At 43.7% G+C, this 22,155-nt stretch overlaps 2 protein-coding genes across 2 annotated transcripts in view; both read left to right on the top strand.

The window, feature by feature from the left end:
* LOC129823623 (mucin-2-like) overlaps nt 1-12,769 on the top strand; it is a 65,101-nt gene extending 52,332 nt beyond the window's left edge. Inside the window, exons 6-10 of the mRNA XM_055882480.1 lie at nt 1,579-1,681; nt 3,057-3,295; nt 4,102-4,134; nt 6,027-6,150; nt 7,436-12,769. Coding sequence (XP_055738455.1) covers nt 1,579-1,681; nt 3,057-3,295; nt 4,102-4,134; nt 6,027-6,150; nt 7,436-9,539 — 2,603 coding nt within the window. The 3' untranslated portion in view covers nt 9,540-12,769. The remainder of the gene's footprint in view (nt 1-1,578; nt 1,682-3,056; nt 3,296-4,101; nt 4,135-6,026; nt 6,151-7,435) is intronic.
* Nucleotides 12,770-13,690: 921 nt separating this feature from the next.
* LOC129823624 (tubulin beta-2A chain-like) lies at nt 13,691-19,959 on the top strand. Its single transcript, XM_055882482.1, has 4 exons — nt 13,691-13,909; nt 14,377-14,485; nt 16,034-16,144; nt 18,500-19,959. Exons 1-4 carry the CDS (start codon nt 13,853-13,855, stop codon nt 19,591-19,593), a joined length of 1,371 nt encoding a protein of 456 aa, XP_055738457.1. The 5' UTR covers nt 13,691-13,852; the 3' UTR covers nt 19,594-19,959.
* The last annotated feature ends 2,196 nt before the right edge of the window (nt 19,960-22,155 follow it).

Raw genomic sequence — 22,155 nt, 5'->3', positions numbered from 1 at the left:
ACCACCTCCTCCATGCTTCACAGTGGGAACCACATGCGGAGAACATCCGTTCACCTACTGTGAGTCTCACAAATACACGGTGGTGGTTGGAACCAAAAATCTCAAATTTGGACTCATCAGACCAAAGGACAGATTTCCACCGGTCTAATGTCCATTGCTTGTGTTTCTTGGCCCAAGCAAGTCTCTTCTTCTTATTGGTGTCCTTTAGTAGTTGTTTCTTTGCAGCAATTTGACCATGAAGGCCTGATTCACTCAGTCTCCTCTGAACAGTTGATGTTCAGATGTCTGTTACTTGAACTCTGAAGCATTTATTTGGGCTGCAATTTCTGAGGCTGGTAACTCCTGATGAACTAATCCTCTGCAGCAGAGGTAACTCTGTCTTCCATTCCTGTGGTGGTCCTCATGAGAGCCAGTTTCATCATAGCGCTTGATGGTTTTTGCAACTGCACTCGAAGAAACGTTCAAAGTTCTTAAAATTTTACAGGTTGACTGACCTTCATGTCTTAAGATATTGATGGACTGTTGTTTCTCTTCACTTATTTGAGCTGTTCTTGCCATAATATGGACTTGGTCTTTTACCAAATGGGGCTATCTTCTTTTTACCAACCCTATCTTGTGACAGCACAACTGATTGGCTCAAATGCATTTGGAAGGAAATAATTCCACAAATTAACTTTTAAGGCACACCTGTTAATTGAAATGCATTCAAGGTGACTACCTCATGAAGCTGGTTAAGAGAACGTCAAGAGTGTGCAAAGCTGTCATCAAGGCGAAGGCTGGCTACTTTGGAAGAATATCAAATATCAAATCTATTTTGATTTGTTTAACACTTTTTTGGTTACTACATGATTCCATATGTGTTATTTCTTTCTATGATGTAGAAAATAGTTAAAGAAAAACCTTGAATGAGTAGGTGTGTCCAAACTTTTGACTGGTACTGTGTTTTATATTCTATTATACAGGGCGCGTTTTGAAAAGAGACCTCGGTCTCAATATATCTTCCCTGTCAAGATAAAGATTAGATGACACACACATTATGTAGCATACTGAATGTAACATAACTAACCCCAGAAAAGGGCCTGCCGTTTGAGGGTCAATTTTACACAAGGCATTATGGCTATGCTGCTAGGCCAAAGGATGACTTCAAAGCTCCATGATTGTATAGAGCGAAGCATTAAGTAAAAACTTGGAATGTTGCCCGTCACGTGCATACGTGTGTGTGTGTGCACATGAAGAAATCAGAGGTTTGTTTTCATAGCAACACCTCGTACTTCAAAACATCCATGCCCCATGCTATGATCTGCGCTGTCCTGGGGCGTTGTCTTCTGAAAACATTCCTCTTTCAATTGTTTATTCACTCACTTGTCCCCTCCTCACTCACTCTTTCCCCCTGTCATACCTGTTTTCTAACAGAGATAAGTGATAAAATGTCTTGGTATGAATCACAGTTTGCAGCTGAAAGTGTCCTTAGTCTCTTATCCTCACGTGGACTTAGATTAAGCTCTTTGGTTGGCTGTGTACAGCCTGTAGATGAGTGCATTGTGGTCATATTTACCTGATTTCTCTACGTTGTTTCAGAGTTGCAGAAAGCTCTTCAGAAGAAGCCCAAAAAGACATGTATTGTTAAGATGGTGGGGACAAGGAACCTGTGGAAAAACATTGTGGTCCTCTGCGTGAACTCGTAAGTATCTTTGTTTGTGTGTGTTCCTGTGTGAGTTTATGTAGTATTGTGTGCGTGTGTCCATGATGCAGCTGCCAGTCAGACGACTCTGGGTATTAAAGCGATACTTCTGGATTTTGGCATTGAGGCCCTTTGTCTACTTCCCCAGTCAGATGAACTTGTGGATAACATGTTTGTCTCTGCGTTCAGTTTGAAGGAAGTTTCTCACTTCCATTTGCGCAATTGCTATAGCGCAATGACTGGAAGTCTATGGGAACAGCTAGCATAACAGCTAGCATGCTGGCTATTCCTGTAGACTTCGAGTCATTGTGGTAACACTCGTTAGCATTGGCTCCTGAAACTACCTATAAACCGGTGTGCCGTGATTATGGGACTATTGACCTGTCAGCTCGATGCAGCATCAACCAGCAGTGATTATGGGACTATTGACCTGTCAGCTCGATGCAGCATCAACCAGCAGTGATTATGGGACTATTGACCTGTCAGCTCGATGCAGCATCAACCAGCAGTGGCCGTCTGTGCTTTTAGCATGCCTGTCTGTCTGTCTGTCTGTCTGTCTGTCTCTGTCCCTCCCTCTTCCTGTCTATCCGTCAGTCTGTCCATCCCTCTTCCTGTCTATCCGTCAGTCTGTCCATCCCTCTTCCTGTCTATCCGTCAGTCTGTCCATCCCTCTTCCTGTCTATCCGTCAGTCTGTCCATCCCTCTGTCTTCCTGTCTATCCGTCAGTCTGTCCATCCCTCTGTCTTCCTGTCTATCCATCAGTCTGTCCATTCCTCTGTCTTCCTGTCTATCCATCAGTCTGTCCATCAGTCTGTCCATCCCTGTCTTCCTGTCTGTCCATCCCTCTGTCTTCCTGTCTATCCATCAGTCTGTCCATCCGTCTGTATTCCTGTCTCTGTGCTGTTTGCAGTCCTGTCAATTTGTCTGTATTTTTGTCTGTTTATCTGTCCGCCGGTCTTTCTGTCCATTGGCCTTCAGAACAAGCTTCACCTCACTCACGTAACCCAGTCATTTGTAGACAGCAGACTTAGACACAGCCCTGGCTATTTCAGTGCACAGTGTCCCTGGCTGTAGTCTGACCATACATTTTTCATGAGCGGTGTTCTTATGAGAGAACTGGAGACGAGCAAGAGGGTTTGTGTGCTTTTAGTTTAATAGAAATTCACTTTCCTCTTGTTTTATTCTTCTGAACTCATATGGTCTTTCTTTGTCCTCTCTCCCAATATCACTCTTTCTTTCTCTCTGTCCTCTGTACACTCTCATCTCCTTACTTCTTTCCCCCTCTCTTGCACTACCACACACCCATTATCCCTGTTTTCATTATCTATCTTTCCTCTCTCCCTCTCCTCATGCTCTCCTTTCTCCCTATATCCAGACTGACGGGCTATGGGATCCACCATTGCTTTGCCCGCAGTATGATGGACCACCACGAGACCCACGAGTCCACCATGTTCCACAACTTCTACGCTGACTACTACACCATGGCGGGCATCGCAGTGGCATCATGCATTGCACTGTGCCCGGCGGTGTCCCTGATGGGGAGGAGGGGTGGCCTGCTCATGTTCATGATAATCACTGCACTGGCATCACTGCTGCAGCTAGGCCTGCTCAACTGTGAGTAACCTACAGTATAATACGCATATGGTATAGTGCACACACACACACACACACACACACACACACACACACACACACACACACACACACACACACACACACACACACACACACACAGCTGCCTCTACCTATAAGCAAACTGCACTGCGTGTAAGGCCCCGTGGCCACTAGGGGGCCCCTGACCAAAAAACATATATTTTTCTGTTGTGGGTTCTACTTTTCTAACTCTCATTTCGAAATGTGGTAGTGCATCAGCAGTTTTCCACTTATGTCAGTCAATCAATTAGCCCGTGGCAGCTAACATTGCTAGGTAAGGTAGTCTAGCCAGCTAGTAGGCCTAATCATCACCAAATTACCGACATCCGGGTACGCAGGCATGTGCTCAGGGGCTCTGACCTCCAGGGGGTGGAGGTGAAATAGTCTTTATAGTTAGCTACTGTATAGTTGTTTTGATGTTGAGTTTGAATGTAGGTCTGTGGGAGGTGGTCTCTTTACTGTGTAACAAGGACGGATGTTGTCCGAAATCTAGTCCTTTTTAAAGAGTCGCTTAAATGTGGAGGGAACATATATTTAACCTAGACCTACAAATACACCTTGAGATCATTCAAACAGCTAACACATTGTCTTGTTATTGCTATGGTGTAACCAGTGTGTGTTTTGTGACTGGAAATCTCACTGTGGGCAGTGTGTGTGTGTGTGTGTGTGTGTGTGTGTGTGTGTGTGTGTGTGTGTGTGTGAGAGAGATCATTTGATTACATATTAACCTGTTTCTGTTTTCCTCTCTCTCCCTATGGCTCCTATAGTACTGGGGAAATACAGTGTACATCTGAATATAGGTACAGTACAACCATCGATTTCTCTCCTATTCATTCTTGTGGGAACTCAGCCCATATTTCCCTGGTTGCAGTTGCTCTACACTAGACTCTTAACGAATCAATAGCCCATCATTCTAGATCTGAACTGTTTACTCCATTATAATCCGCTTACTGGAAATACTGTAACTGCTCGATAAAAAACCAACAAGGTCCTAGGCAGATGAGAGAATTCCACAATAAATTGATAACCAATCTACTGTCTTAAATGTGGTTCAAGCCGTTAGAAACACATTATGATAGCTGGCTAGCTGCAGATGTCTTAACGTGATTTCTTTGATATGATTAGACAAAGATTGGAGGAACTCTGACATTTGTGTAAGATTGGAGGACACTTAGAAAATGTCAGTGTTCCAACATAGTAGCAGAAAAACAAGGGGGCTTTGCAGTGTGTTTGTTGCGCAATAGAGGTGGTTTAAAGCAGAGGTTGATATTTCATTATCACTGCGACCTAAATACTGTGACTTGTCCTATCTCTCCCCTTCTCCCACCCACTCCCTAAGAACAACAAACTCAAACTCATTGCAGAGTTCAGTCAGATCCCGATAGCGCAAACCATGGCGTGTCATTTCTGTTTGCCGACTATGATGAGTGACAGTTCAAACACAGGCACCATGTGACTGTGGCTCAGAACGCCCGTAGGCATCAAGGAATAAATACATCTCTCAAGGACAAGCTAGCTGCATTCTGTTTACTGCATAAACACACATTCAGATCCATCCTGCTTGTCCTTCACAGTGAAACATTACAGCTAACACATGGAACCAGCAGTAGGCTAGTTGTACAACTTGGTAGTACTACACTCCATTATAACAAATAAACCTGATGTTGTCTGTGTAATAACCACACTACTGCATGGTATTATAGTATGTTAAATGGTTTTATCGACATCGTTCATCAGAACTTTTTTTGATCTTGCCTGGTCTTCATGTAACTTCTTACAACTATTAGAAGTCTTCCTGTCTGTGTTTCACTTCCTGATCCTTGCTTTGTTCTGATGATCCTCTCTGTTTGGCTCGGTCTCATTGACCCTAGCTAACCTAACTAGCCTCTAGCCCTCTTCTTCCCTTGTGTGTTTATCTAGCTCCTCTCTTCTCTCCGTTCTCTCTATCCCTAATCCTCCACCTGGCAGCAAAATTAGCGTGGCCTGTTGTCTGACAGCCAGAGGATTAGAGAGAAGCAGCAAACTGATCTGAGTTCTGCCTCAGATTATCCACTTAGGGCAACTTAAACTTGTCTCATTCAGCAACAAACTAATCTGAGACCAGTTTCAGATGCTCTTCTGGCAACTTAAACATGTCTCATTCAGCAACAAACTGAACTGAGACCACTTTCAGATGATCGTCTGTCAATTTTTAACATGTTTCATTCAGCTGCACCGTGTGAGTTAGTTCTAGGATTGTTTTGCTGCTGTTTAGCTGAGGATCAGACAGATAAATGTCAGCGTAATCCTTCATGGCTAGTTTAGTTAAATGGATAACATGGTCAGGGTGATGGACAACATACAGGATGCACAACAACATACCCTCATGGGAATTATGTAACAGTCTAAGTACGTTTAATAGGATCATCCTACTACTTCAATAACAACCTGCTCTTAGGAGAATGTATTAGGTACTGTTCATCAGTGCACTGAGCCTTCTCATATGAGAATCATTCATTCAGGGTTAGATATAGTATTTTTCTTTTGAGTTAATCTCACCTTTCTACAGTATATTAGAATGTATTCTCTCTGTATGATGGCTGGATATTTGTTATGTTTGTTTTCTTGCTATGCAGAGTACTCGGATACACACATCTCAACTTAATACTGAGTCATTAATGGCTGACTCGTGTGTTGTCGTCTGTCTGTACAGAGCGCTCGGATACGCTGAATAAGAACTTCTCCATCGCCTTCTCCATCATCGGCATGTTCTCCTCCCACGCTGTCAGCAACTTGAGCATCTTTTTCTGCGCTGAGATCACTCCCACCGTCATCAGGTAAGTCCACCCACACGCTCGGAACGGACCACTGGAGCGTACCACAGAGGGGGGACGAGGGGGAGGTGAGGGATAGGTTTCAGAGGGGGCTGTCAGTCAGGATATGTGCAGGCCAGGGTTGAGGAGAAAGCTTAATGGAAATCAAAAACAGGGTTCTATTTTCTTCCCCTTTTATTCAGAGATGGGTTGGGTCCAGTGTCTGGTTAATTTTATAACATTTTACAGAACATTCACTCTGTCAAGCTATGAAAAACATACTGTATACACATCTGGAATTGGAGGAAGGTAAAGGTGTGGAGTTTTGAAGGTTGCTGTCATCACGTAGTGTGAAGGGAAAATACCCTGTGTTTTATGATGAGCACTATCATTAATAGAATGTAGTCGCAGTCTTTGATCTCAATGGAGAGGTTCATGATTCAGTGTCTCTGACCTGCCAGGATATCACCAGAATATTACTACCCTGCTATAAGCACTTAAAATGAGTGTGTGATCGTGGATCTCTTGTTATATGCACAACCATAATAAAGGTGTAGTTCAATATCCATATTTTTTATATTATTATTAATTTATTTAACCTTTATTTTGACAGGGAGTCATGCTGAGACCGAGGTCTCTTTTACAGATCAGCCTGGTTTTGAATTAGCCTTTCCCTCTCTTGACAAACTGACACGGCATTGGATCATCATCATCATCATGATGCTGTGTTGTGTTATGTAAGGTATGGTGCACTGTACTGCCTGAAGAGTGACTGTGGATCGCCACCTGGTGGCCAGTCACAGAGCAGACAGGAGAGAAATGAGGTTACTGCCTTGGCAGGATGCTGTTACATGGTATTGCAGCAGTCTCTGCTGCTGTGGGTGTAAAATGGCAAGGACATGTCAGTAACACAGACCACTTGCGTCTGCATAAGGAAATGAGAATAGTAGGGGCTTGAATGTGGAATTTGAATATAAAAGAAAGCATTGAAATTGAATAGACTTGGAATGTAACAAAGTAGAACATTGCACTGGAAATGGCAGAGGTTTCAGGGCACACGTTTTCTAAAGGATGGATTTGGTTTAAAGACAGTGGGGCTTGGAGGTTGGTTTGGGATCAGGTGTAGCCATGTTCTTGAGAGATAGACAACGAACATCAGTTAGGAAGTCACTATCTCTGTATGGGGTGGTGGTCTGTATCCTCTCAAATCTACATGAGAGTAGGGGGCAAGGGTGGGTTTGAGATTTGGTTTAGATGTGTAGGCTTAAAAAGTGGTTACTGACATGATGGTCCTTGTCTCTCTCCGTAGGGGTGGGGGTCTGGGCCTGGTGCTCGCCAGCGCTGGCTTCGGCATGCTGACCGCCCCCATCATGGAGCTCCACAACCAGAAGGGCTACTTCCTTCACCACATCATCTTCGCCTGTTGCACCCTCATCTGCATCATCTGCATTCTCCTCCTCCCCGAGACGCGCTACCAGCCCCTGCCCGAGACCCTGGCCGACGGGGAGTGTTACACCCGCCAGCCCCTGCTGCCCCCCAGGAAGCCTGGCGAACAGCGCCTCCTCCTGTCTCAGTTGGAGAGCAACAGGGACTACACCCGGGTCCATGACACGCCGCTGCACGAGGCGGCCGCCACCGCCGTCTCCACAATGGAGTTCACGGCGTCCTCTGCTGTTGACCGCACAGCACCATCGGCTATTGATATTTCGGCGCCCTCCGCTAGGACTTTAAGGTCACACCAGCATGAGTCTGATGGCAAATCCACTGAAGACTCCACTGATATACCCCTCATTAATTCTGTTTCCCCCTCATCCACTTTCATTGTTGATGACGAGACAGCTCCCTCACCTACTAAAGACGTTACCACTGACTCCCTCACAGAAGATACCCATACATCCATCTTGGTCAAAACCATTTCCCCTGTCACTGAAACTCTTCCCATCTCTTTATTGGAATCAACCATTCCTCCAGTACTTGATTCAACCCCTACCTCCGCATTGTACCCTTCCTCTCCCCCTGTCACAGAATCCACCCATAGTTCCGTAGTAGATCCTTCCACTCCCCCTGTCATAGAATCCACCCCGGGTTCCGTAGTAGATCCTTCCTCTCCCCCTGTCACAGAATCCACCCCTAGTTCCGTAGTAGATCCTTCCACTCCCCCTGTCATAGAATCCACCCCGGGTTCCGTAGTAGATCCTTCCTCTCCCCCTGTCACAGAATCCACCCCTAGTTCCGTAGTAGATCCTTCCTCTCCCCCTGTCACAGAATCCACCCCTAGTTCCGTAGTAGATCCTTCCACTCCCCCTGTCATAGAATCCACCCCGGGTTCCGTAGTAGATCCTTCCACTCCCCCTGTCATAGAATCCACCCCTAGTTCTGTAGTAGATCCTTCCACTCCCCCTGTCATAGAATCCACCCCGGGTTCCGTAGTAGATCCTTCCACTCCCCCTGTCATAGAAACCACCCCTAGTTCCGTAGTAGATCCTTCTACTCCGCTTGTCGTAGAATCCACCCCTAGTTCCGTAGTAGATCCTTCCACTCCGCCTGTCATAGAATCCACCCCTGGTTCCGTAGTAGATCCTTCCACTCCACCTGTCATAGAAACCACCCCTAGTTCCGTAGTAGATCCTTCCACGCCACCTGTTATAGAATCCACCCCCACTTCATTGGATGCTCCAGAAGTAATTGAAACTCCCCCTACCTCCACATTGGACTCTCCCCCTGTCATAGAAACCACCCCTACATTGGACTCTACCACTCCCCCTGTACTTGACCTTCTACCCCCCTCTCCAACACCCTCCCCTACTCCTGTCATCAATGACATTTTTCTCCCTCCCCCCATGGTGGACTGTACGACTCCTATTGATTCTGCTGACCACATAACCACAGACCCGATCATATACTCTCTAGATGACAAACTCCCCGCTCCTCCTCCCCCTACATCAGACTGTACCATTCCCCTTCTCACAGACTCTGTCCATACTCCAGAGTTGGACTCTTCATCCCCATGTGTTAATAATGTTATTGTTTCTCCCGCTTACCCTTTCATAGCTCATTCCCCTGTTCATCCCCCCATCCGCCCACTACCACCACCACCCAATGACTCAGGTCATATCCCCACAACAGTGGACTCTTCCATGCCCCCTGTCATGGACACTGTTCACAGCCCCACTGTGGACTCTACCACTCTCCCCATCACAGACATTGTTCAACCCCTTTCATTGGACTCTACCATTCCGCTTGTCATAGACTCTCAGCACCCCAATGTAACAGACTCTGAGACCACAGAGGCGGCCACCGCTTCCACAATAATGGACTGCACCATCTCCTCCCCCATAGACTCAGGTATCCTCCCTATAATGGACTGCACTATCTCAGAAAACCGCGTCATCAACGGGGTGGCGTCGTCATGATCCAAGGCTCTACCTCTGGAACAAGGAGGTGTGCCCCTCCCTCGTGGAGGAAGAAGCCCTGGACATCCAGGTCACATGTATGGAGTCATTAACTGGCTGATCAGGCCTCAGACATTTTGGCTGCTCTGTAGGGAGAATATAGGTGACAGACAGGAGAGGGAACAGCTTGATATGGGGACGAGTGTATCTCTGTGACACCTTTTACTGGGAACAGCCAGAAAACAGGACAGGAGGACCGTGCTGCGGTGACAGTAATGAGTGGTTACTCTGCCACAGTGTGGAACTGTAAATAACTGACATCATCAGCTTTTTACATAGCTGTTGTTGGGGGAATCTGTATGTGTCATTTTAGACTGAGATACTACCAGCCAAAACTCCCTTTGACTTCTTCTGACACTTTATCCCAATGCTTAGTTGGAGATGCTATACATACCACTAAAAACCATTTGACTGTACATTTGCCTCAATTGCAGACTTAGATGTACGCCCAATGTGTTTGATGTACATTTGCCTTATGTAGAAGAAAAAAAATACTTTAAGAATACAATGCAGAATTTTGAATGTCAACAGTGCCAGATATCTAAACCGAGTTTAGAGTGTCACCCAATTGTTTTTGTTGTCGCTGAAATTAGTTCTCAGAAACTGAATGGAATCTGTGTAGGGAAAAGAGCAATTTGCCAAATATGAAAAACCAAAAGAAGGGCAATAAAGTTTTGCCCCAAGTATTGGAGGTGTTTTAATGTACGATGCAATGAGTTAAAAATGACAAGCGAAACATCTCAAGACTTCAGTCCTTAGTGTTATACAAGCATGGGTGTATGAAAAGGTACTAGAGAAAGAGAATGTGGTGAACTGAAGAGACATGTTCATACGTTTAAAAGGACAATGGACTGTTTATGTTGAGAGAAGGAGAGCTGTACCGGTGACGTGGTACAAGTGAGAGGTCTGTTGGCACTTTAGGACTTTGTTGTGCTTGTTGACGTCGCGGTCCTGTAAGTGAAACATCTGAGAATTTACAGACTATATCAATGTTTCATGGGACATTTGTTTCCACTCTTAAAAACGTTCATGAATTGTACTGTATGCAATTGGATCTTGTTAATGTGATACTCTAGGTCAAATTGCGTAGTTTGTTGTTGTGCTACTGATGTTGCGCTTGATCACAAAAACAAAAAAATATTGCTATTATTTCACGGGGGGGGGGTGTCCTTAGTGTATAAAGATAGGCGACACTGTTAACATTATTTGTGTGAATGTAAGTGGCACTTTAATCTTCGCTACGGGGACAGCATGTAAACAAAAATGTGAACTTTTCCATGGAACAAAGAGGTGATGTTCAAATGTTACCTAAAAAAACACTTGCGCTATCTCTCTGAAATGGACACATGAATGACAAAAGGATTTTGTCTTCATTACAAATGCATCTGTCATTGCCACCATCTTGTGTGTGTTTTCTTCATGTAATTAGCATACTTGGTGCCGTAAAAATATTTGTAGTATATTTCCCAAATAATATACCAGAAAATATTTAAACTTCACCAAAGTATGCAAAATTGATATATTTGTGATATTGACTCAAATTCTGTTGCGTTTTGAAATGTAGGCTTATCCCTCTTTGTTTTTGTTAGTTTTTTACTTCAAAACTTAACTACCATTTACTTGAATTACTTTCATTGTAATCAATACAGACATGATAGCGAAATGTTGTCGTCATTATTGGAAAAAACTACAACAACAGTCTCTGATTATTTTAATTAAAACAAAAATATATGAAGAGCTTTCTTTTTCTTTGAAAAACCCAAATGTCTAGTGTCAACGTCATGTTTTACCAACGTCTGTGATTGACTGACTATTGACAATAGTACATACCGGGCAAACAAAATGGTGGCTGTCAGTTCACTGGTCAGGCAATTGAATCAGATTGTGATGAGATCTGTGTTGTTGTTAGACCACTGTTTACAAATACAACATCACTTGTTGTGATGTAGAGCTTTTTTTCTTCTTTTTTTTAATCTTTGACATCTTGTCCCTTTCAAATGCCATGGAGTCCAGTCTTTTACAGTGTGTTTAATATATATTTAAACAGGAAAATACAATGGCTTTGGAGGTGACCAAAGTATTATGTATCATGCAATAGCAGCCACTGATCACTCTACTGTACACTAATCATACAGTAGTCATCACAACACACACCGTCATGTAGTTCTATGGATATAAAAATAACTATGTAAATACCAAAAGTGTAACAACCTACTTTCTGTTTATTCTCCTGTTATTTCCTGGTAAATAAGCACACTGTTAAAGAAGATATACTTGTTGCTGTGGTCTTCATTCCTAATACTACATACACCTTGTCCAGAAAATGCAAGCATGGTGGAGAAAGGATATGTGAATCAAGTAAAACTTCATTACACCCCTGTATGAGTCTCTTAGCTTCTTTTAATATCTAATAAACTTCACGCCTCAAACCATAATGTCTGCTGTACTCCTGTCAAGTCAGATTAGTACATTTGGTTAGCTGTGATGTGAGGATGGTGTTACTAACGCACGATAGTCTATTGACACTGGAACAACATAAGAGGTCAATCGTACAAATGTTGGAGTATATTGTCTGCAGCTGTAGCAATACTTCTCACCCCACAGTTCTTGAACTGCAACCGCTCTTATCTTAAAATGTCACAATGCAACACATTACAACCTTACATTACAGTCTCAGATTTCATATGTAATCGCAACGTCCGCACAAGCAATGGTGTATGGTTAGTCAGAAGTATAATGATTCATTCTATTTCTATGGGTAGAGTGGGGTGATGGCTTGGAAAGGGACTATACTAAAACAGTACAAGTAGATGGACAATATAATACATTGAGTATACAGTTGTAAAGAAAAGGCATTTAGAGATGGATTAGCAGACTGATGTTATGTAAACTGACTATGATTCGCTGTGCATTGATAGGTTTTGCTATTATACAGTGGTCTGGAAATGGTTCTCAACTGATCAAATGACTCCCATCATCCTAAATTGTCCCCACTGCAGCCAAACTATGTTGCGGAAATGAGAAATAATCCTGATATAACAGTTTCTGTTTTTGCATGATTTGAATGAATGAATGAATGTAAAAACATGGATGTGACCAGTTTTTAATTTTCCCTTTTTTGTTTTAACTTGAATAATGCATTTGTATATAAGCCATATGTGTCGTAATAAACTTCACTATTTATTGATCAATGATGCATTCTGGGTCTTGGTTGAGTTAATTGGTATTCAGACAATTTTCAAGCCACCTCTTGAATCTTGAGGTGTTTGTGTGCAAGGTTCTCGTTTTATTTATTTTTACCACTTGATGTCCTCTCTAACCCAAGATAATGAAATGACAAGGGCATAAAGTGTGTCAATTCTGTATGTAATGAATCACTTATCAATATTCACATTCTTAATGAATTGTGGATTCATGTTGGTGTACTGCTGTGCTGGAAAGTCATCCCCTAAATTTGATTCAGTAAATAGTTGTATTGATTAGCATTTCACTACACCCACAATAACATCTGATAAAAAAAATGTGTATGTGAGCAATACAATTCGATTTGATCTTTAAATGTTAAGACCATACTACCTACCAAAATAACTCACTCATGCTGCCAAAAGATTTCTCTGCTTGGAATACTCTGATTTTAACAACTTCCTGTTGTGTGATGTCATACAATAAAGCAATACATGGCGAACGTGCTCCTAGGTGAAGGCTTTTCCTGTCTCTGCTAAACAAGTGATTAATAAGAACAAATAAGTAACCTGTCTTTGATGGAAACGTTGTGGACGGTATAGTTGCAAAGCTCCAAACTGACCTCTATTGGACAAAATAAAGGCTACAACTGAAGCAGATTCAGGACTGCAAGGTACATGGGCAATGCCTAGGTTATATTGAAAGGGGACGTATTTATCGACAATTAAGCTGTATTTCCTTAATTTGGAAACTAACAGCTAGGCCTATGCGCCACGTATTAGATTAAAAGTGCTTGGCAACAACCCGCATTTTGGCCCGGGACAGGGTGATGTCATGGAGAGTGATGCAGCAGGATCCTCATCCCGTCCACTGCATCAAACCGGTGCCCGCTGATAGGCTGGTGCGCAAAATTGGGATGCAGCACAGGTGTGACGTCACCCAATCAGCATCAACATGATGAGTCTCCCTTGGTTTACCGATCGCCATAAGAATGTAACAACTGCTGGAGGCGAGAAACACAGTGGTCGCAACCAGGTTGAGGGCACTGTTGTTAAAAGGCTGCTATCTGCGTGCACCCAAACGGCATCATCATGAGGGAGATTGTTCATATCCAGGCCGGGCAATGTGGGAACCAGATTGGTGCGAAGGTAGGTGTTATGTGTATATTTGTCTAGACGCAGAGGTTATTATAGAGCAATCCCTTTTTCTGTTAGATGTTTACAATTTTTAGACCTGCATGTTTTTGTCCCAAAATGAATCGCACTACATTTCCCAAGAGAACAAAATCAGCCATCCAGTATTTTGGGGTCATGTTTTTGGACTAATGCGTCGTGGAAATGTAGTGTTTCATTTATTTACAAATATAAGATGCCATTAGGTTGATATGGGTGTGTTGCTTTTGGACTTGGGCTAGGAGCCAAAGGGTCTGCAGTGGTGTCGCGCACCTGCGGGGCTGGCGCGTCAGGCTGTCGCCAAAGGAGCTGCGCCATAGCGATAGACTACGCACAACGACCGTCCAGTACTTTTCCATGTCTTGATCAGGTTATAGCCAGATCTCTTAGGTCAAACTATGAAGCATCACGTTTGCATGACCTATTCTCTGTCCCATTTTTAGTTCTGGGAGGTGATAAGTGACGAGCATGGCATCGACCCCACCGGCAGTTACCAAGGTGACAGTGACCTGCAGCTGGAAAGGATAAACGTGTACTACAATGAAGCATCAGGTAAATACATATATATTTTTACTATCTAGATTGGTCTTTAAGTAATCTCTGCATGCATCTAAACAACAGATCTAAGAAAAGAATCAACCATAAGCACTGTAATGTAAACTGCGTGTACAAAACATTAGAAGCACCAGCTCTTTCCATGACTGACCAGGTGAAAGCTGTGATCTCTTATTGATGTCACTTGTTAAATCCACTTCAATCAGTGTAGATGAACAGGAGGAGACAGGTTAAAGAAGGATTTTTTGAAGTCTTGAGACAGTTGAGACATTGATTGTGTATGTGTGCCTTTCAAAGGGTGAATGAGCAAGACAAAATATTTAAGTGCCTTTGAATATTTAAGTGCCTTTTGATATGGTAGTAGGTGCCAGGCGCACTGGTTTGAGTGTGTCAAAAACGGCAGCGCGGCTGGGTTTTCATGCTCAACAGTTTCCCATGTGTTTATCAAGAATGGTCCACCACCCAAAGGACATCCAGCCAACTTGACACAACTATGGGAAGCATTGGAGTCAACATGGGCCAGCAATCCCTGTGGAATGTTTTTGACACCTTGTAAAGTCCATGCCCTGACAAATTGAGTCTGTTCTGAGGGCAAAGGGGGTGCACCTCAATATTAGGAAGGTGTTCCTAATGTTTTGTACACTCAGTGTGCTTTGGCCTTCCCCCAAATAAACTCAGAATGAAAACTATATTCCCTGGTGATAAAAACTGCAGAACTTTATTGACTTGCAAAACTCATGCACTGTAGGCCAAATTTAAATTGAGAATGTGACATTGTGACCATAATATCTGTCTGGGTGCAGTGGGCCCTGTGGCAGGGCAGGGGAAATGAGGACAGCAGCAGGGACCTGTCAATCTCTCTCCCTCCCTCCCGGTCTCTCTCTTTCTCTCTGCAGCATCATCTCTCTCTCCCTCTCTTTCTCTCTCTCCATCTCTTAAGAGCCCGTCACGGGGGGGGGGGGGGGGGGGGGGTGGCATGTATATATCTGCAGTGAGTGCAATCTCTGTAAAACCAACCCAACCCTAACGCTTGCCTGCTGTCTGTGCGTTGGTCAGATTATTTTTATTGCCCAGGCATTTGAAGGTCATGGACATGCAGAATCCCATCCTTTTTTTCTGTCTCTCTCTCATACGGAACAGTCAGTCTCCTATGGCAAACCAGCCAGACTGCAGATTCTGGGGCCTATAGTAGGCCTACATGTCCTGTGGTTAGCACCGATCCTATTTCCTGTGTGTGCAATGCTAAGCACTATTGACCTCTCTTGTTAACGTGGCTCTGATTTAATATCTACTCATAGAGAAATCCGCATAGCAGCATGATAAGATGATATGACGATAAGAGAGAAAATGTGTCATGTCTACTGGGAGATGCCATCTTGGTCTGAATGAATTCAGCTTAGCTCAGCCTCCTTGAACTGGAGCTAGCAGTTTTTCTGTGCTGCAGTCTGCAAGGGAGGCTGAGTGAGTGAGTGAGAGAAAGCGAGAGAGAGAGCCCATCCTCCTTCCCTCCCTTAACCTGATGTCCCTGCCTCTCCTCCCCCACAGGTAACAAGTTTGTCCCCCGGGCCATCCTGGTGGATCTGGAGCCAGGCACCATGGACTCTGTCCGCTCAGGGCCCTTCGGCCAGCTCTTCAGACCAGACAACTTTGTCTTTGGTGAGTAGTGGTTATCTAACCGGGTTCCAGATTGTTTTATGCTATCTTGCCCAGCCTGGTCCCAGATCTGTCTGTGCTGTCTTGCCCAATGGGTCAGCATCATGTCCTGTCAGCACTTCCATCCTCAACCCACAGCATGTCTGTGTCAGCATTCACTGTCATGTCCTCTGAAGCCAAGCTTAGTTTAACTTTGACATAGATAGACAGTGTGTTCAATGTGCAACTTTTCTGCAACAGCTCAGCAATGTGCCAGGAAGGGGATGCATGGTCGGCGAGCGGTTGTGTCAGGCACAGACAGCTAGCATTGTGCAGCAGAAAACAGGGCATAGACTGCTACTGTTGCAGTGCTCATCAAGATGGGGATATAGCGTTAAATAAAATCCACCCACGACACCTTGCCAATTCTACTGCATAAAGTATAGTATGTCTACATTCACATCCTATTGTATATGCAGACTTCTACACTATAATATTTTAGATCATGGTAATGGTACTCTTGATCATGCTCAATTAAGCTGTTTCTATCCACTGTAATTATCCACTCTTAACAAAATGGAATTGTCTCTCTCAGTGGAAACTGACAAATAATATGCCCGATGCATTTGCTTGTTAACTGGTTAACTGACTCTTCATTCTAATTGATATGTATTGCTACAGTTGAAGTCAGAAGTTTACATACACTTAGGTTGGAGTTATTAAAACTTGTTTTTCAAACACTCCACAAATTTCTTGTTAACAAACTATAGTTTTGGCAAGTCGGTTAGGACATCTACTTTGTGCATGACACAAGTAATTTTTTCAAAAATTGTTTACAGACAGATTATTTCACGTATAATTCACTGTATCACAATTCCAGTGGGTCATAAGTTTACATACACCAAGCTGACTGTGCCTTTAAACAGCTTGGAAAATTCCAGAAAATTATGTCATAGCTTTAGAAGCTTCTGATAGTCTAATTTACATCATTTGAGTCAATTGGAGGTGTACCTGTGGATGTATTTCAAGGCCTACCTCCAAACTCAGTGCCTATCTGTTTTACATCATGGGAAAATCAAAATAAATCAGCCAAGACCTCAGAAAACAAAATGTAGACCTCTACAAGTCTGGTTCATCCTTGGGAGCAATTTCCAAATGCCTTAAGGTACCACGTTCATTTGTACAAACAATAGTACGCAAGTATTAACACCATGGGACCACGCAGCCGTCATACCACTCAGGAAGGAGACGCGTTCTGTCTCCTAGAGATGAACGGACTTTGGTGCGAAAAGTGCAAATCAATCCCAGAACAACAGCAAAGGACCTTGTGAAGATGCTGGAGGAAACGGGTACAAAAGTATCTATATCCACAGTAAAACAAGTACTATATTGACATAACCTGAAAGGCCGCTCAGCAAGGAAGAAGCCACTGCTACAAAACCGCCATAAAAAAGCCGGACTACGGTTTGCAACTGCACATGGGGACAAAGATTGTACTGTTTGGAGAAATGTCCTCTGGTCTGATGAAACAAAAATAGAACTGTTTGGCCATAATGACCATTGTTATGTTTGGAGGAAAAGGGGGGAGGCTTGCAAGCCGAAGAACACCATCCCAACTGTGAAGCACGGGGGTGGCAGCATCATGTTGTAGGGGTGCTTTGCTGCAGGAGGGACTGGTGCACTTCACAAAATAGAGGGCTTCATGAGAAAGGAAAACTATGTGGATATATTGAAGCAACATCTCAAGAAATCAGTCAGGAAGTTAAAGCTTGGTCGCAAATGGGTCTTCCAAATGGACAATATACCCCAAGCATACTTCCAAAGTTGTGGCAAAATGGCTTAAGGACAACAAAGTCAAGGTACTGGAGTGGCCATCACAAAGCCCTGACTTCAATCCTATAGAAAATTTGTGGGCAGAACTGAAAAAGTGTGTGCGAGCAAGGAGGCCTACAAATCTGACTCAGTTACACCAGCTCTGTCAGGAGGAATGGGCTAAAATTACCCAACTTATTGTGGGAAGCTTGTGGAAGGCTACCTGAAACGTTTGACCCAAGTTATGCAATTTAAGGGCAATGCTACAGAATACTAATTGACTGTATGTAAACTTTTGACCCACTGGGAATGTGATGAAAGAAATAAAAGCTGAAATAAATCATTCTCTCTACTATTATTCTGACATTTCACATTCTTAAATACAGCGGTGATCCTAACTGACCTAAGACGGGGAATTTTTACTAGGATTAAATGTCAGGAATTGTGGAAAACTGAGTTTAAATGTATTTGGCTAAGGTGTATGTAAACTTCTGACTTCAACTGTAGATGTGTATTAGCACACAAAGGTGCAATGTCTCTAACACAGGTTCACCATGGTTCTTTCAGGTCAGAGCGGAGCTGGTAACAACTGGGCTAAAGGCCACTACACAGAGGGAGCCGAGCTGGTCGACTCTGTTCTGGACGTAGTCAGGAAGGAGTCTGAGAACTGTGACTGCCTCCAAGGCTTCCAGCTTACCCACTCCCTGGGAGGGGGCACCGGCTCTGGCATGGGCACCCTGCTCATCAGCAAGATCCGCGAGGAGTACCCCGACCGCATCATGAACACCTTCAGCGTCATGCCCTCACCCAAGGTGTCCGACACGGTGGTGGAGCCCTACAATGCCACCCTGTCAGTCCACCAGCTGGTGGAGAACACAGATGAGACCTTCAGCATTGACAACGAGGCTCTCTACGACATCTGCTTCCGTACCCTCAAACTCACCACGCCCACCTACGGAGACCTCAACCACCTGGTGTCGGCCACCATGAGCGGGGTTACCACCTGCCTGCGCTTCCCCGGTCAGCTTAACGCTGACCTCCGGAAGTTGGCCGTCAACATGGTGCCCTTCCCCCGCCTGCATTTCTTCATGCCCGGATTTGCCCCTCTAACCAGCAGGGGGAGCCAGCAGTACCGTGCCCTCTCCGTGCCCGAGCTCACACAGCAGATGTTTGACGCCAAGAACATGATGGCCGCCTGCGACCCTCGCCACGGCCGCTATCTCACTGTGGCCGCCATCTTCCGCGGGCGCATGTCCATGAAGGAGGTGGACGAGCAGATGCTGAGTGTGCAGAACAAGAACAGCAGCTACTTCGTAGAATGGATCCCCAACAACGTGAAGACGGCCGTCTGCGACATCCCGCCCCGTGGCCTCAAGATGTCCGCCACCTTCATCGGCAACAGCACGGCCATCCAGGAGCTGTTCAGGAGGATCTCTGAGCAGTTCACCGCCATGTTCCGCCGTAAGGCCTTCCTTCACTGGTACACCGGAGAGGGTATGGATGAGATGGAGTTTACAGAAGCTGAGAGCAACATGAACGACCTGGTGTCTGAGTACCAGCAGTACCAGGACGCCACCGCTGACGAGATTGGCGAGTACGAAGAAGACGAGCTGGAGGATGAGGAGCAGGATGTCCAGCAGCACCATGATGTCCGCCACTGAGGGATGCCGGGCAGAAGCAGCACAGCAGTCTGTATGTTATATCCACCAGTCATTTTAAATGATCAATAGTTAAGGAAGGATAGAGGCCCAGACGAGTTATCGTCGCGTCAAGATATATTATAGCTGTTTAGCCTAAAAACTACCACTACTGCTTTTCATTGTGTTTCGATTATGTCTTGAAGACCATAAGTGATATTAGAAACATAACAATTATGTGAGTATTTTAAATGACGTCATTGGTTTTCCAATTCATGCTGTATCAATGTCAATTAAACAACAATACAGTATTGTCAAAAACCGTTGTTTTGTAACATTTACCTCAGAATACATTCTTTGTCGCAAAATAAAACGGTGCTGTCCTATGAATATCAGTATCTGTAGGCTTTTTTTCATGGGAGTGCTAATCGTATTCAGCAGGTTAGATACAATGAACACTCCAGACTTAGGGAGTAGGTGTAACCAGTAGGTGTAACCAAAATACAAACACGCAGTTTTCCATGCTGTAATGATGATACTGAATGAAAGAGATGTTTTCTGGTTTTAAAATGCAAGGTAAGACTTGAATGCTATTACCATACCCTAAGAAGCTTACTACTTTTATAGTCTTGTGAGTGTCCTGAGTCATCATGACTGTGTGTCTGTCTGGGACAGGAAACACTTCCTCAAAGACTCAGAGAAAAAAGGAACATCTGTTTATTCCTCTTTATCATGTTTTGATCTGGGAGCTAGTAATTCAGATTAAGGGCTGGCCAGACTTGGCAGCTGTTAGAGTATAGAGTTTAATGTGTGGAGAAGTAGGGCGCTCTCCATATACAAACTTATACGACCAACAACTTACAGACTCACACAAACAATGACGACCTCATTATGGCGCTCTCTTTCAATGCCTCAATATTTTGGCTAATAATTAAGAAATTTAAAGTACCAAACTTTGAACATATAAGCCTAATCAGATCTTCACATTGGTTCAGCACAATATCACACACCTTTATTCAACCTGTTCAATATGCTTGATATCATTTACAAGGTCCTTGGTAAAACATGAATGGCAAGGCTAGAAAGGCTCACTGGCAAGAGTTTCCACTTAAGTTAGAGGTACAGTAAATAACGGTTACATTTTTGAAAACGTCTAAAAAGTCTGACCAAGAAGAATGCTGTCAGTGTTCAAGTTGCCAAAGTGTTCAAATGAGGTCATGTTTTCGCATTCAGACAACTGGGCGAAAGATGCTCTTGTCAAATACATCATACATTGAATGAATGTGTGGTTACCAAGGAGGACCTAGCAGAAACATATGAATTAAAAACCAATAGGATCATCCAAAACCACAGGTTAGGCCAGGGTTATGGTTAGAATTACAATTGAGCCAGGGTGTGGACATGAAGTTAAGGTTAGAATCATGGCTAATGTTTGATATGTCAATGATGACACCTAGTGGAATGTTACCGCAACTGAGTATGTGCTCTGGACTCAAGCTTTGTAGCCAAACAAGTAATAACATATTCCCTGAGATAAACCAAATTGTTCTTGTATATTTTTCACAACATTTCCATGGAGATATTTCGTTACGTTCTCAGTGTCTTTTGAGACACAGTGATAAAAACCACTCAAAATCAAATCCAAGTTCATGGTCGTGTACACAGATTTGAAGATGTCATCGTAGGTTCAGCGACAGGCTTGTGTTTCACCTGTATTGTATTCTGCACCTGTGCATCGTCTCCTTCATCTGAAGCTATTCTGTGAAAAACCATTGCCATTGTTCTTTTTGTTAAGGAAGTGTACGTCATTAATAATAAGAGTTACCTGGAGAAAGTCAGACCTCTGAAATGAAAATGGATGGCCCTCCCTTCAGCAAAATATAAATTATAACTAAACCTTCCCCTATAACTGAAATAATAATTAAGACATGCAGTGAATAGCAGAGAACATGCCTACCATTTACCCTAACTTCTAGGACAAACCAGAAACTTAGATAGGCCTACGCAGTTTTAGAAATTGTTCTTCGCCCTGTAAGCATTTGCAGGAATTTTGATAGCTCACAGGGCTGCGGGCCAGAAGGTTGTGGGTTCTCAGACCACCATGGACAAGAGTAGTGGTGGAAAGATCTGCTTTATAATAAAAGCATTGCATGAATCTATCATTGTATTTGCGGGTCTGTAAAAAAAAAAATGCATTTCTACTTCCTTTGACAAGGCTAGAGACCTTAGCAGAATATTTTTTAATACCACACAAAGTACCAAAATTACAGGCTAAGAATCGACAGAGAGATAGGCCTATGCATTCATCTTATCATCTTTCTCCAATGCCAAATCAGTGAGTCTTGTTTGCAAATAAACTGTTTGCAAATCATTATACATGGTACTTCCCAAAAGTTAGGCCTTCCTTTCCACCCCAGACAGAGTAGGCCTACCGAGGCAGAACTTTTTAAAGCTTTAACAGCTAGCTACTCTTATTCTGTGGCATAACCCAACGGGAGATGGTCACAAGTGTTTCCTTAAAAACTGTCTGTGTTAAAACATCATATATTTTACAGAAAGGGAATAGCTCAATCAATTTTTAGCGAC

The sequence above is a fragment of the Salvelinus fontinalis genome, chromosome 26, assembly GCF_029448725.1.
Source record: "Salvelinus fontinalis isolate EN_2023a chromosome 26, ASM2944872v1, whole genome shotgun sequence".
NCBI lineage: Eukaryota > Metazoa > Chordata > Actinopteri > Salmoniformes > Salmonidae > Salvelinus > Salvelinus fontinalis.
Note: the sequence above shows the minus strand (reverse complement) of the source record. Positions and strands in the feature narration are given on the sequence as shown.